The 16,917-nt window shown below is 34.3% G+C and overlaps 2 protein-coding genes across 2 annotated transcripts; both read right to left on the bottom strand.

Moving 5' to 3' along the window:
- Positions 1 to 8,371: 8,371 nt before the first annotated feature.
- LOC133327716 (lectin subunit alpha-like) lies at positions 8,372 to 8,979 on the bottom strand. The gene is made up of 3 exons (XM_061536261.1): positions 8,848 to 8,979; positions 8,677 to 8,791; positions 8,372 to 8,619 (listed from the first exon to the last, which is right to left on the bottom strand). The coding sequence occupies exons 1-3, from the start codon at positions 8,977 to 8,979 to the stop codon at positions 8,372 to 8,374; spliced, it is 495 nt and encodes a 164-aa protein (XP_061392245.1).
- Positions 8,980 to 10,540: 1,561 nt separating this feature from the next.
- LOC133327715 (lectin subunit alpha-like) lies at positions 10,541 to 13,529 on the bottom strand. Its single transcript, XM_061536260.1, has 4 exons — positions 13,513 to 13,529; positions 11,710 to 11,767; positions 11,535 to 11,646; positions 10,541 to 11,211 (listed from the first exon to the last, which is right to left on the bottom strand). The coding sequence occupies exons 1-4, from the start codon at positions 13,527 to 13,529 to the stop codon at positions 10,541 to 10,543; spliced, it is 858 nt and encodes a 285-aa protein (XP_061392244.1).
- Positions 13,530 to 16,917: the final 3,388 nt, after the last annotated feature.

Raw genomic sequence — 16,917 nt, 5'->3', positions numbered from 1 at the left:
AATGGAATACAAGTACTAAATATTGTGTACGGTAGAACGGATAAATATAGGAACTTATTATTAGATACTTATCTAGAACTATGTCAATAAACATTTATACACAAATATTTTGTAGAACTAAGTTCTAAAATGTATTAAAAAGTACACCACATTGTATACGGTGGTACGGGTAGATATAGAATATGGGTACAATACTTTTTCTATGAAAAACAATGATTTTCGCAATGTATGATATTTGTACTTAAAGTACTAAATATTGTATACGACAGAACGAGTAGAGGTATAGTCCCGAAATTTTATATGTATATTTAGCTATAACAAATTAAAGACGTAATGCACCAGAAATACTAAATTTCTGCAATTCTAATGGAAATCTTCGCTATAAAAGCATGTCTCTGCATAACAAATGATGATAATGGTACACAAGTACTAAAACTTACTACATGTTTTAAAAAACGTATTATGGTACTATTTGCATGTGTCCATCGGGAGAATCGAGAAAATAGTGCACATACAGAAAATATAAAAATAAGTAAGTTGTACTCGATTTAGTATGATAGAAGCATCAACGTTTCTGTTCGAAAGAAATACGGAGTAAGATCAGAATTCTGTATAAAAATAAACATTTATACATAAATATTTTCCAGAAATAAGTTCTAAAATGAACGAAAAAGTATAATACATAGTATAAAAAATTTGGTAAAAGGCTTTTTTTTTTAGACTTTTGTTTGGCATTGACATTTAAAGTATTATTGTATACGACAGAACGAGTAGATGTAGAGTTTTTTTTTAATTTAATGGAAATTGCTTCCTTATAAAGGCAGGTCTCTGTATAACAAATGATGCGCTGTACAAAATATAAAATTACAATTTCGTGCTATATACAAGTACCTAAACTTACTACTTTTTCCCATTACAGGAAGGAACAACATAATTTGAGAAACTTCCTATTTATATTAGTCAATTTGAAGGATCGGATATTTTCCGAAAGTATTAATATAAATAAGCTGCACTCGATTTAGTAATAGAGGCATCAATGTTTCTGTTCGAAAGAAATGCAAAGATCTTCAATTTTCTTACAAAATTGAAGATTAAACTTTTGTATATTGTGTAGCTAAATTAGATTTATTTTAACTTTTAAAAGATTTAAACGTACTAAATATTAATATAAAAAATGGGGTTATATGGGGACGAAAAGGTGTTGACTATTAATAATTTTTGGTAGGGAGATTTGTTTCCACATACGGCTACAAAATACCAAATGTAGGCTACCAGAAAAAATGGACTTATATTTATAATTTTTAGTGGAGATATTTGGTACCCAATAAGAACCCACTATACCAAATTTCAGCGAATTCGGTTGAAAAACGCGCTCAAGAACCCCAAAAATACCGAAATTTGGGGGTACCTTTATATGGGGGCTACCAGAAAAAATGGACTTATATTTATAATTTTTAGTGGAGATATTTGGTACCCAATAAGAACCCAATGTACCAAATTTCAGCGAATATGGTTGAAAAAACGCGCTCTAGAACCCCAAAATACCGAAAATTGGGGCTACCCTTATATGGGGGGCTACCAGAAATAATGGACTTATATTTATAATTTTTTGTGGCGACATTTAGTACCCAATAAGAACCCAATGTACCGAATTTCAATGAATTCGGTTGAAAACCGCGCTCAAAAACCCCAAAATACCGAAAATTTGGGGGTACCTTTATATGGGAGCTACCAGAAAAAATGGACTTATATTTATAATTTTTAGTGGAGATATGTGGTACTCAATAAGAACCCAATATACCAAATATCAGCGAATTCGGTTGAAAAACGCGCTCAAAAACCCCAAAATACCGAAAATTTGGGGGTACCCTTATATGGGAGCTATGCCTAAACTTGGACCGATATATCCCATCTTCGAACTTGACCTGCCTGCAGACAAAAGACAACTCTATGCAAAATTTCAGCACCCTATCTACGGACGGACATGGCTAGATCGTCTTAGAATTTTACCCTGATCAAGAATATATATACTTTATAGGGTCGGAAATGAATATTTCGATGAGTTACAAACGGAATGACAAAATTAATATACCCTCCATACTATGGTGGAGGGTATAAAAAAGCAGAATTATAAAAAATATATTGTAAAAGCTTCATTTTTGACTACATAATAATGCTTTTTACTCGCTCTCTGCTCTTTCTTTTGGCCATTAAAATTTAGTGCCCGATAGCACCAGACATTGTTGTGAGTGACCCTGAATTAGATGATTGTCTGTGCTTTTTGGTCATCGTCGTCAGTAATGCATACATGTGTGTATGTTAGAACAATTATATTGTGAGATAAGTACAATGGATGTTCATAATACTGACGACCCAACCCAGCATTCGAAACGACAATGTATTCATTTTATTTGACCAACCTTAATGGCTCTGTTACAATGTAACGGGGTGGTATTGAGAAAGAACATGGGATATGCAATGAAAGTAAAATGCGCTGAGCAAAAACTTCGAATGAACTTTAATCTTAATTCTTTAATTTATTGAATGAAAAAATCTTATAGTATAATTTTAATGGAAATTTTTAAAATCTTCAAATATATATCAGATGTCATCTTTAAAAGCATCAAATATTTCAAATTAAAAAAAGTGTATTGACCCCCCTTTGGATCTATTTGTGCAGTGATAGCGTGACGAAAAATTGCGGCCCAAGTTACATTTGGTTCTTATCTTTTCATAGAGTTAAAAAAAAATTGTTATCATTCGTTGTTCTGTGTGGTACTTGATAAGGGAAACACTAGCATGTAAAGTGAATCTCTGTATTAAAAATAGAATAGCTTTTTGATATGGAAAATAAATATTTTCTGATATACAGTCGTGGACTAAATAATGTTTACCACGAGTGTACAAAAAGTGGTAAAAGGTATAAAAATGTTAAAATTTATTTTTACCAAACGGATTTGTCTAAGTTTTTGAAATTAGGACTAAGGGAGTGTAGAGTGTATGTATCAAAGAGTTTTTAGTGTACTCGTTGCTATATCCAAATGTGTGTGTATGAAATTCACTCTATTGGTGTAAGGTATCTACTAAATGGTAGTAAAATTAGAACTTATATTATTGTGTTAACTACTATACGTGTATGTATAGTAAAGTAAAATATAAACAAAGAAAAATTTACTTAAATTATGCCGGGCCAATCTTACTGGAAATGAAATATGGGGACTATAATTTTGCATTATATGGTAGTAGGTTGTTCATTCTCTGAAAATAATAATGGTCCAAATTTCAGATATCTAGGTTAAACCAGTAAGCAGATCTGTATAGTGCGAGGGTGCCGATCATAAGATACCCTACACAACTACTACTAATAAGTTTCTCTAGATCTATATTCTGAGTCTGGGAAATGTTTCATAATATTTGCATTCTTTTGACTGATTAATGGTCAACAGTTCATCGTTTCCAAATCATGTTTTCCCGGAGTAAAAACTGAGTCCATAAGATTGAGATTTCCTTAGTTTACACAACAAAATTTGTTTAATTTGATCAGTTAAATATTGAGTGGGCCAAATATTAGGTCCATTTCATTTCCTAAATACCATCTGATCATCATAGTCGTCGTCCATGACCATAACCGCAACTTCAGAAATTTCCGAGTCATCAGTGTTTCCGCCATCTAGTGTGGTGATGGTAATACTAAACAATGTCAGAATACGTAGACACAATAGAATTGATATCATTTGAATGGTGAATTACTTATCTTGTATATATTATCGACTTCCCTATAGAATGAAAATGTTGTCAATTTTCACTCACACATAAGTCTGGGTCCATTTGACCCGATAAATATTAATAGATCGGCTCTGATTGGCTTTGACCACGGATGCGAATCTGCACTTGGAATGTGCGCACGTTGAACAAAACAGGCGCAATTTTCGCTTTGGCGGGCGTACTCAAGAAGTGCAAAGAGATGGAAAGGGAGTGGCGTAAGTAAATCAGAACATTACGCCCTGTATTATAGCTGCCATGAAACGAAACATGAATTTGGCTGCGGATTTAAGGTTAAGAGGAGAATAAAATACCTCTTCTCCAGATTCACTCCAGTAGATGAGAAAATTGCTATAATCCGTATAAAAGTGAAGTTCCTCTACATCAGTCTAATTTGCGCCCAAGCTCCGACCGAAGACAAAGATGAACAGACCAAAGACATATTTTACGAGCGCATAAAAACAGCATATGACCGCTGCCCTGGCCATGACATTAAAATTCTGCTCACCTAGCTAAGATGAGGTCAGAATAGCAATCAATCGGCTGAAGAATAATAAAGCAGCAGGTACCGATGGGTTAACAGCCGAACTTTTCATCTTCCGGGCATAAAAAAGGAGACAAGACGATATGTGCCAATTATAGAGGAATAAGTCTCCTTCCCATCGCATATAAAGTGGTATCCAGCGTGCTGTGTGAACGACTGAAGCCTATGGTCAATGACATTATTGGACCATACCATGCGGCTTTAGACCTGACAAATCCACCATTGACCAGATGTTTACTCTGCGCCAAATCCTGTAAAAGACCCACGAAAAACACATCTACACATTCCACCTATTCGTCGATAAATATAAAGCCGAATTCGACAGCCCTGTCTGTTCAGAGGTGTATAAAGCCATGTCTGCGTTTAGCATTCCAGCAAAATTAATACGGCTATGCAGGATAACTTTAACGGGCACAAGATCAGCAGTTGAAGTCGGAAAGAACCTCTCGGAGCCCTTTAACACTAGAAAGACTGGAATTTTGTCGGCCAAAATGACCTCATTCTGAAAGAATTTGTATTGTGTAAAGAAATTTTTTTAAACTTACAGCCTGTTTTTGTATTTCGAAAGAAAGGTTTCTTTCGCTTTCAATGCGAATTTTGGTTTATATAAAAACTTTTTACAGGCAAAAGAAGTCGAACAATAAGCAACTCGAAAGAACCCGTAAACGTATACTTTTTCCCTAAAAATTGAGTTTATGTATGACGAAAAAACTGTCCTCATTCGAACGAGAATGTCAAATTCACTCACTTGCTTTATAGCTATCGAATCAATTGCAAAATCGCGAACTATGTATCAAAATTTCAAGAACTTTCACACAACACAGTCTCTAAACAAAATAAAAATTTTTGGAACTTGTTTTATAGGTATCGTTTGGGTTTTTATACCCTACACAACTATGTTGTCAGGGTATTATAGCTTTGTGCAGCCCCAAAAGTTTGTAACGCCGCGAAATATTGGTCCTAGACCCACCTTTAAGTATACCGATCGTCATATCTCGACTAGCTGAGTCGATCTAGACATGTGTGTCCGTCCGTCCGTCTGTCCATTATAATTTGTAAACACGATACAGGCCACAGTTATGGACCAATCTTCACGAAATTTTGCATATAGGATGGTTTCTGGCCAATGAAGACCCCTATTGTTTTTGGAAAAGATCGCTTAATATTTAGGGGATGAAATGGACCAAAAACTTTATTTTTGTCTGTTTTTCTGGTCGCTCCAGAGGCCGCAATTATGGCCCAAACACCGCGAATTTTTGCATAGAGAACGGGATCGGACCAAAGAATAAGCATGCCTGTTTTGATAAAGATCGGTCAATATTTAGCGGGTGAAATGGACCCGAACATTTGTGTGAAAAATGCCAAAATTTGTATTCTATGGCGTATATATTTACCACTGAAGGACATAGACCCGAGAAGTTGATAGTATATCCAAGAGCAGTGGTTGACCTTTAAATTGATACCAATTATATGGTCGTAGGTACTCGGATGCGGGAGTTACACTTAAATATTTACAGGTGCTTACGTATTCATATATTATTTAGTAACCTATTACCACACTGGAGGGCGGAAATATAGCGCTGATCGCTTTGAAATGTTCCATGAGGTTCCAGTTATGGTCAAGGACAACGCCTAAAATGTTAGGTGATGATCAGATAATAATTTTTCGGATGAAGTGGACCGAAAACTTAATTATTTGTACTTTTCGAGTCGAAAGCCGAACATCACAACACAACCCACTGTGAAGGGAATCTGGACAAGTAATTAGAGGGGCTGTACTGATTATTAGTAATATTTGCTGACCTCTAGCCAGTCAAAAGTGTGCAAATATCGCGAAATATTGCCACATCTCAGAATTTAAAACCACAGAAAGTTAGATTTTCATGGAAGTTGTGTAGGGTATCGTATGGTCGGCCCCGTCCGACTATACTGCTCCGCTCAGTGAAGTGAATATGTTTTCCCTTCGTTGCACACATTTATTTATGTTGTTTCTATTATTGTTTTTTTTTTCTTTACCGATCGCCATATCTCGACTAGCTGAGTCGATCTAGACATGTGTGTCCGTCCGTCCGTCCGTCTGTCCATTATAATTTGTAAACACGATACAGGCCACAGTTATGGACCAATCTTCACGAAATTTTGGATGTAGGATGGGTTCTGGCCAATGAAGACCCCTATTGTTTTTGGAAAAGATCAGTTAGTATTTAGGGGATGAAATGGACCAAATACTAAATTTTTGTCGGTTTTTCTGGTCGCTTCAGAGGCCGCAATTATGGCCAAAACACCGCGAATTTTTGCATGGAGAAGGGGATCGGGCCAGAGAATAAGCATGCATGTTTTGATAAAGAACGGTCAATATTTAGCGGGTCAAATTGACCCTGACTTTTGTGTGAAAAATGACAAAATTTGTATTCTATGGCATATATATTTACTCCTGGAGGATGTAGACCCCAGGAGTTGATAGCATATCCAAGAGGAGTGGTTGGCGTTTAAATTGATACCAAATATAGTGATGTATCTACTCAGATGTGGGAGTTACAGTCAAATATTTACAGGTGCTTACGTATTCAGATATTATTTAGTAACCCATTACCACATTAGAGGGAGAAATATCGCGCTGATGGCTTTGAAATTTTTCATGAAGTTCCAGTTATGGTCAAGAACAACGCCTACAATTTTCGGTGATGATCAGATTAAAATTTTGGGATGAAATGGACCGAAAACATAATTTTTTGTGTGTTTTTGAGTAGAGTATAATCCGAAAATCACAACACAACCCACCGTGAAGGTAATCTGGACAAGTAATTAGAAGGACTGTACTGAATATTCGAAAAAAGTAAGGAAGAGGTGTTGTTAACCTCTAATCGGACAAGATGATTTGCTATTGGTTATCTTCTTGTCATATATTGTTTCGTCGAGTCAGTAGCAGTTTATGAAATAAGTATGAAAGAACATGGAAAAAGTATGTCGAAATTTTAATTTTGTTTGCAGTTGTGCTGTTTTCAGTATGATGGTGTTTTTTTATTGATTTTATCTCAAGAAAAAAATTTTAGATCTAATTAAGAGGAAAAATATAGCTTAAGAGAGAAAAGCAATATTTCGAATAGTTCACGAGATATAGACTCAATAATAAGTACGTATTATTCGAAAATTGTGCTAAAATCCACTTTCAGTCGAATATTTTAAAAATTAATTAAAAAGAAAACCTTAGCTAATAATGCAAAACCCAGCTAGGGATTTTCTTCCACCATCACAAGCTTCAAGATTTTGGGGGTCCCGATTGGTTCAAGATTTTAGTGCTGCACAGTGTTTTCATTCGAAATAGAAAAACAGGCTGTTATTTTTTTAATATTTTTTACATTATTTACAATCATACAAAACGTTGTTATTATTTGTTTTCGGTGGGAGGGCTCTCGAGTTTCCCTTTTTGAGAAATAAGAACGCGGACAAAATGTTCGAAAAAGAGTAAGTGTTTACTCTAAGAGAGAACGACTAGAAATATAAAATTTATTTTTCCCGATTTGAGTGTTTGTTTGTGTTTCTAGGGTATCAAACGGTTTTCGATGTTGTTGTACTGATCTGGTCATATAAGAAATTTACTTTATACAGTAATATTATTTCACTAGAGGTCAAAATGACCGATTTTAGGCAATATAATTGTAGCACATGTGAATACGTGGAATGAAAGAGGGGAGGAAGCAGCTATTATGATTAATAAACGTAGTTCTATGTGGCACAAAAAGTCACCAAATTTTAAAAAGCTGTGACATAATATACACAATTGTTTTTGTACTTGAAATTGAAAAACGGTCAAAATGACCGTTTTCGGCAATCTAGTGTTAATACCGAACGAGGATTCAGACAAGGTGATAATTTGTTGTGTGACCCTTTTAATATCCTGCTGGCAAAGGTCATACGAGAGGCAAATGTGAACAGAAATTGCACCTTGTACACCAAAAAACACATGTTGGTCGCCTACGCCGCTTTCACTTCCATATAATAACACTGAGATTTTCGTATGGCCATTTAATTTTCCTAAGCAGGATTTCTTTTTATTATTACGAATTAGCTACTAATAAATCTCTCTTCACAAATAAATCCCTGTTTCATCGTACAGGGCGCATCATTCCACTTCAAATTATATGGAGCATAAAGATGAAGACAATGTTCATTTCCTTTGTAATTATCTGGCTGATGTATGCTCCAATCGGCAAATTTCACACGCCTTCCCGTCGTTGACCAATAGAATGGACGATTTTTTTCAGTGATCACTTCAAGGTCGGTGGCACCAATCCATAGAGATGGTAAAGAATCTAAAAATGGAAATAATATTGAAATTATTTAAGCACAAAGTAAACTGGTTCACATACTTCCAAATGCACTTCTTAGCAAGGTATCTAATGCCTTGTTTTTCGCAGCACTTTCAATTTCTACCAAACGCAGACCACGACGTTTACATTCAGCTGAGGCCTTATGCCATTCGTACTAAAATAAATTATAAAAAATAAAGGGGGCAAAAATCACTGACGATATTTTCTTACATTATTTTCTGTCTCAATGAAATATTCGTGCCCATCTTCTGCTTGGAACCAGTCACGCAATGCATCACCGACGCCAATACAAACGCTTGTGAAAATTACAATACAAACGATGAATATTGTTTTAAGCTCCATGTTCACAATGAAATGTAATGATACGTTTTGAAGATGTTTCGCGAGTTTTTATACACTAAAAACAGTTGTGATCAAATTTGATTGATAAAAAATATCAAATGTCATAAATATGTTTATTGCCAATTATTGCGGTAGATAGAAATATCTAACATTTTTTAATCAAGAGTGTTCATGTATTGTTTTAAAGATATTTATATCAGTGTTCGACATTGAACTTGAATTCGTATACTCTCCACCATAAGATAGTGTTATACCCTATACCCAAACTATAGGGTATTATTTCTATGTGTATATTTGTATGCAAAATGAAACGAAGTGGTTCCATACCTACTTTCCATTTGTGCATGTCCGTCCGTCTCTCGATGTTAAATAAGATGAAATTTGGCACAGGTAATTTGGCCCAAGGAAGATGATGGTCATTAAAAAAATTATTTCACAAATCCACGCCTTATGATGGTCCTTGAAAAAATTATTTCACAAATCCAAGCCTTATAATGGTCCTTGAAAAAATTATTTAACAAAGCCACGCCTAATGATGGTCCTTGAAAATATTATTTCACAAATCCACGCCTTATGATGGTCCTTGAAAAAATTATTTCAATAATCCACGCCTTATGATGGTCCTTGAAAAAATTATTTCACAAATCCACGCCTTATGATGGTCCTTGAAAAAATTATTTCACAAATCCACGCTATGTGATGGTCCTTGAAAAAATTATTTCATAAATCCACGCCTTATGATGGTCCTTGAAAAAATTATTTCACGAATCCACGCCTTATGATGGTCCTTGAAAAAATTATTTAACAAATCCACGCCTTATGATGGTCCTTGAAAAAATTATTTCACAAATTCACGCCTTATGATGGTCCTTGAAAAAATTATTTTCAGAATCCACGCCGTATGCTGGTCCTTGAAAGAATTATTTCACAAATCCACGCCTTATGATGGTCGATTTGAATACATGTAAAAAGTCTTATAATAATGTCCAAAAAATGTAAAGATTTCTTTAATGCTACAACTATTATCCTACTTCGCTCTACTTTACCTCTCTCTTTGTCCCTCCCTTTCTCTCTCACTCTCTCTCTCTCTCTCTCTTTGACAAAAATAAATGTATTCCTCCTACTCATTTTTCCGCTGGGTTCTCTGGTTAGTTGGTGTTTCTTATTTTTGCAACCATTTATTTGACTATTGGGTCTATTTGACTATTGGGCTAACGGCCGCTAACTTTTCACTCACTCATTTGTTACTAGTATTACATTCCATTGTATCATTATTCCAGACACTCTTATGAACGTCTTCATTGGTGTTACAAAATTCGCATATGTATTTTCCAAATTATTTCGATAAAAATGCTAAATACAATATGTCAAACAAGTATTGAAATGAACAACAAGCCCACTCACTATTCATATCATATATAAATTATTTTTTCTGTGTAGACGGCACAAAGGTCTAATAGAAGACCAAATGGTCAGAAGGTCCAGAGGTCTTATAGGATGGAAGTTTAATTCACATTTTTATTATTTGATTTAATAAGTAACACTTTATTAAAAAATAAAACTACGAACCCAATAATCGATTTATTTCATTAGTGTTGCTGGTCAGAGCATTTGCAAACTTCGATGTCAATTCATTTAATGAATTTTCACCCTGACTTTGAGAACTAAGAATAGTTCTTTGAGTTTCCTCGGATATTCTGGATAATTCAGCTTCCTTTTCTGTCACTAACGTAGTAAACATTTTAATGTAATCTGCCATTATAGACGACAGGAATGAATTCTTGTTCAATATATTCTCAATAGACTTTTTGACATCGGCAATTAAATCATTCGTTGACTTTTGTTGTCTCTCCAAAGCGGATAGTGTTGTCTGAAGTATATTCTCATTAGCTTGTCTCATTTTACTTTGCAAATTCGTAAATTCGGCAGATATTTTTTGATTGGCTTCGAATATCGTTTGACGTTTATTGTTATCAGAAGAATTCTGAATGGAAGTGGATGTCTCACATATGAAGGCATTTTTCGTGGAACAGTCGGCTGCAATCCATTGTAAATTGTGGTCACTTGAAATCTGACCACAATGTCCTTGGGCTTGTTGACTAGATATTCCACTGGTATACCAATCTTTGTAGTTGATTTGTAAACCCGTTGATATAGAGTAAAATGGACGATTATTATCCATAGATGTACTGAAGCCATCGTGGTAACCTAACCAAATATTTTTGGAACCGCCTAGAAAAAACGATTTTTAAACAAATTAGAATCTGTTGTCGACATTTCGGTCGATGCTATTTTTTAACATAATATCGCTCATTTGATCCAAGCCCGGGATTAATAAAAATAAATATTTTTGAGTTAATAGTGCAGAATTGGTCGCTATATCAGATGCCATGTGGAGCAAAATATGCAGATGGATATCTCTTACACACAGTGATTGAGAAAATGTCGAAATTGCTCTGCTCCATTTATCTATAGAAAACTTCAAAAGCATTTTCTGAAATCGATTTTTTTATTTATACCGGTCTTGCAGCAAATGAGCGATGAAAAGTTCTTACCCCAAATTTTCTGCAAAATATTTTTGATTTGCGCATTTTTGTCATAGCTATCGATTTCCAAAATTTGCAATCCTCTACGTTTACATTCGCTGTTAGCCTGTAGCCAATTTAACTAAAAACAAGAACAAATGCTTTAAAATAAAAAAAATCACTTTTTTCAAATTTGCGTACATACCTTAGTGTCAAGTTCGATGAGATATCGTTTGCCATTATTTGCTGTATACCATGTGGGACTTGCAATGCACAATTTTACAAACGTAATTGTTATAAAAATCGCTTTAGTATATCCTTGTAAGTTCTTCATCTTGCCGAATGTTCTTGTTAACTAATATTTGGGAACTGTAATATATATTCGCAAGCAACCGTTGGACAGTATCACATTTTATCTTTTTTTATATGTTTACATACTTCAGAATTTCTAAGTTGATTTATAATATTACACTGTGTAACAAATAAATTAAAATGTTCACATTATCTTAGCAAAAAGTTGAGGGATATTATTATTTCCTTACCAAAAACAAGAAGAACTGGTGACTAGAATATCACGTCGCCTGCAGGATCACAACACAGTACTGCAGACTAAGTTTTCGAACTATAATGAATTATCTTAAGGGGACCTACCATTTTAGATTTGAAATTTTATATGTATTTGAAGACTTAAAGGATAAAAAAATTTGATGATACAATTTTGTTTAAAGTTTGAGAACCGCTCTTGTCGGTGCACCATTTGCATGAAATTGGACGAAAATATATATGGGAGCTATATCTAAATCTGAGTTTGCTGCACCATTTATACAAAACCGAACGAAGCTATATATATATATATATAAATCTGAACCGATTTCAATGAAACTTAAAACATAAATTTGGGACTTTGGTGCACCATTTACAAAAAATCGGACGATGCTATATATGATAGCTACATCTATATCTGATCCGATTTCAATGAAACTTAACACAATCTATCCTAGTCTCAATTTCATACGTTATGTAAAATTTTGCTTCAAAAAATCGGATGAAGCTATATAACGGATCTATATCTAAATCTGAACCGATTTTTTCCAATATCAATAGGGTTCGTCCTTGGGCCAAATAAATGGGCTGTGCCAAATTTCATCCAATTCGGATTATAAGTCCGACCTGTACTTTGCTCACAAAAATACATGGACGGACGGATAGACAGACATGCATAAATCAACTCAGATATAATATGAAAAAGGAACCATGTGTCTATTTCGCTTCTTTTTGCCTGTTACAAACATATGAAGGGTATAACAAAGCCTGTATAATGTTTGAGGATAGAGTTTCTTCAGTCTAATCCGTTTGCATCTCCCCCCACAAAGGGTCAACATTTTGAAAATATAATTTGAAACTATTTAGTTGCAATATAGGAATCATCGGTCCAACTTAAAATTTTGAAATTTTCAATTGAATGGAGTGTCCGATTGATCCAAGCTTTACACGTCACAATGTTGTTACTAAAACTAGATCAAGTCCGAAAATGGGCCTATCGGTGCCACAAAGGCTAAAATTCTAATAATTTTTATTATAAAAGATATGGGGTATCCGATTTGATCCATTTCAGAAAATATAGAGTTGAATGCATTAAGCAGGGCACGGCCGGCCAAAAGGCGCTGGTTTGAGTATGAAATTTGTAAGTACGCAATGATTTGTCTTCTATTGTTCGATTTTCTCTGAAGACTTTATGCCAGGCATGCTTACCCATATACCCTACCATAGTTGGGCAGACTTGCACACCAGCGGTGATGCATTCTCTTAACATATTTTGATGTTAAAACAAAAATAACACATAATGAAAAATTTTCCGCAATTTTTTAATAAATTTATTGTTTTAACTTCCTGGGATGTTATTTACGCTTTAAAAATATTAAATTAAATAAATTCCGCAAAATAATTCTTGTTTTAATTTTCCCTTAAACATTTTTTAAGAGACATTTTGCCCACCATTGTACCCTACCGTAACTGAGCATCCATGGTTAAACACGCATTCTCATTTTTTTCTCTCTTCGTCAGTCGTTTTTATACCCTTCACCACACTGTGGTACAGGGTATTATGTCTTTGTGCATATTTTTGTAACAGGCAAAAAAAATTTGGCACAGGGTAATGAATAAATTCACGAATGATGTGTGCAAAGTTTCGCGAAAATCAGTTCAGATTTAGATATAGCTCCCATATATAGCTTCGCCCGATTTTAGGTAAATAGTCCAATAAAGTCCTTGGAAATCTTTTGACTTGCAGGAAATTTGGCACAGCGTAAAGAATAAAGTCTAGAATGATGTTTGCCAAGTTTCGTGAAAATCGGTTCAGATTTAGATATAGCTCCCATATGTATTTTCATCTGATTTTAAGTAATTGGTGCACCAAAGACCCTATATATCATTCGATTTTCACGAATTTTGGTATAGGGTACTGAATTCAGTCTAGAATGATGTTGCTAAGCTTCGTGAAAAGATCCATAGGTAGGCCGATTGACACAACGTATTGATGTTATATAAATTAGTCTCTGGTAAGTTTCTCTGAAATCGGTTCAGATATAGATTTATAACAAAACGCGTTGTCTATTAGTATACATATGTAAAATATACCCAATGTGGTGAAGGGTATCGTATAGTCGGCCCAGTCCGACTTTACTACTTTCCTTACTGGTTAACGATGACTTCTCAGTTACGCTCAACCACACATACTATCAATTTTGTTATGCCCACCACTGCTCTAGGCGAACACTCAGACGTAACTAGGGGAACAGTCGCCACATGGCCATTTTTGGAGAAGAAACATGCTCCGATTGCTTCGCAGTGCTTTTGCGACGAAAAACTTTTGGCGAATTTGACTCCTCCTCCTCCTCGTATGGATAAATTCACGAGTCGTTTGCTCTAATTATATTAAAAACTACTTTAGACTACTACTTTGATCGTATTTTTGACCTTTTTATATGACCGATCGATGTGTTCAAGCAATACCGAATGTATGATGGTGGAAGAAATATCTACCGTTTTGGGTCAACTTGGCGTTGGTCACGTTTTAATTTATTAAACCAATTTTGCAAAGCGATATAGGAAGGTGATCGCCATACAAATTTGGCGGGGGAAAATTTTAATCCATTCCGCCATAAGGTGCAAATCCAAAATACCTAAAATCAGCCGGAAACTATGTTACTGAAGATTATCTGCTGGTACATTATATTGACAAAATTGATATACACTCCACCTATAAAAAAAGAAATTAGTAAATCGCCCAATCTGGTGATTTTGTTTTTTTTTTACGAACATATCAAGGGAGATCATGTAACCTTCCATCCGTTGTCCGGTGTTATAGGTAATGAAAAGTACTTTATTTCAAACTACTTCTGTACATTTTTCAGTAATTGTTATTTTGTATTAGTCATTATTTAAAGATCGCATTAGTCAATATTTGTATTTTATTTTATCAAGAGTATGTACTCATTAATTTAAGAGCACAATATTTAATTTCCACTTTAAATTGATTAATTTATTTATTAAATGAAGTGTTCGATTTTTTAATTTATTCGTACACAACGAATGTATGTATACGTTGCATTTATTAGAACGTTGATTTATGCACCTTGTTGAGATAGGAAGTTGGTGAAAACATAGGTTCATCACTATATCATTTGAGTCGTTAAGAATGAATCACAAATTCACTTCATTATACAAAAATAAATAATGGAAGTATTTTTTATATAAATATTGTATTTTATGTGATATTAATCAAAAATATTTTCATTAGATTAAAAACAATACTATCAGTATTAATTGTATTTATTTTATACATTTATGATCCTTAACCACTACTACTGAATAGTAACTCTTAAACAATAAATACCCTGTCTAGTTGACCGACCTAATTACATTTCATTTTCGACATGTCAAACAAAATGTTAATATCCCAATATTTGGTTTCATCCGATTTCCACCAAAATATAATAACCCACTGTCAGCAAACATTACTCCCTCTAATAGAATTTGCAAAAATGTCGTTTTTTTCTCTGTGCTAAACATCGTCATTATTTTAATTTAAAAATTCAATTTCATTCTCTGGCAGTGTTATGTTTTATGACAGCTTCTAACAACGGGCAAAAAGGTTTTTCATAAATGAAATGGCAAATTAAATTCCAAACAATATATACATGTATTCATGTTACACAAACACACAGACACACACACAAAGAGATAACTAGGCATACATGCTCAAACATGCATAATATATATATGATTGTATTATTAATTAATTTTAGTTACATATATATTGCTAAAAGGTAAAGTATAGAATGCGCAATTGAATGCAACACTCGTTTAAAATTGAACATCAAGGGCTAGAGGGGTGGTAGGTAAGAGAGGAGGGACGCGGGCGACAGCATAAACAATTTTAATGCATCTCTATAGGAGAAGTGGTAAAAATAAACAAATGCAAATAAATTGAATTTAAAAAATGTGCTATAACGTAAAATGGTTTCTTTATTATTTGTATAGGCTCAATTTTCGTATTTTGGGGTGGCCAACGTTAAGAAACTTGTAACTGATATTTGTTTTCAAAATATGCCAATAAGTCGGTTTTGGAAATTCGTACTATATTTATAGATATCAGCAATTCAAATGTGATTTTGTCTATAAGATATGCAAAAGTAATACATGCGTTATATGCGCTCTACCATTAGGCGAGCCGAAAAAATACCTAAACTCTGTCGGATCATTACATAGACATATTTGAACAATTTCAGCATGAAGTGTTTAAACCTTTGGTACAACGAAAAACCAAATAATAGGCTTCGTATATTCGATCATTGGAAAAACATCAAAAATCTTTTAGTTAGTGTATGTATATATCATTAAAATTGTTCTTAACAAATTAAAGCCCAGACCAGAGCACCTTTAGTCCTGAAAAATATTTTTTAAAAAAACAACGACGAGAGCACCAGTATTTCCCCAAAAAGAAAATCCATGCATGGAGCAGTTGTAGTCACAAGCCAGTGAGCGGAGCAGTATAGTTGGACGGGGCCGACCATACGATACCTTACACAAGTACCACAGAACTCTATATTTCTGCGGATTTTTAGTTCGAGCCTAGGCAGTATTTCGTGAAAGTTGCACTCTCTTGCCCGACAAATGGTCAACATCACCTCTTCCTTATACTGACATATTTTCCGAATAGTACAGTACAGCCCTTCCAATTACTTGTCCATACTCCCTTCACCGTGGGTTGTTTTGTGATGTTCGGCTTTCAATTGTGGCCTATAGATCGACTCGAAATAACACAAAAAATTAAGTTTTCGGTCCACTTCATCCCAAAATTTTTACCTGATCATCACCGAAAATTATAGGCATTGTCCTTGACCATAACTGG

The sequence above is a fragment of the Musca vetustissima genome, unplaced genomic scaffold (genome assembly GCF_032173495.1).
Source record: "Musca vetustissima isolate MV318-11 ecotype Yass unplaced genomic scaffold, APGP_CSIRO_Mvet_v1 utg99321, whole genome shotgun sequence".
NCBI lineage: Eukaryota > Metazoa > Arthropoda > Insecta > Diptera > Muscidae > Musca > Musca vetustissima.
The sequence above is the reverse complement of the archived record's forward strand: the minus strand, read 5'-3'. Positions and strand labels throughout refer to the sequence as shown.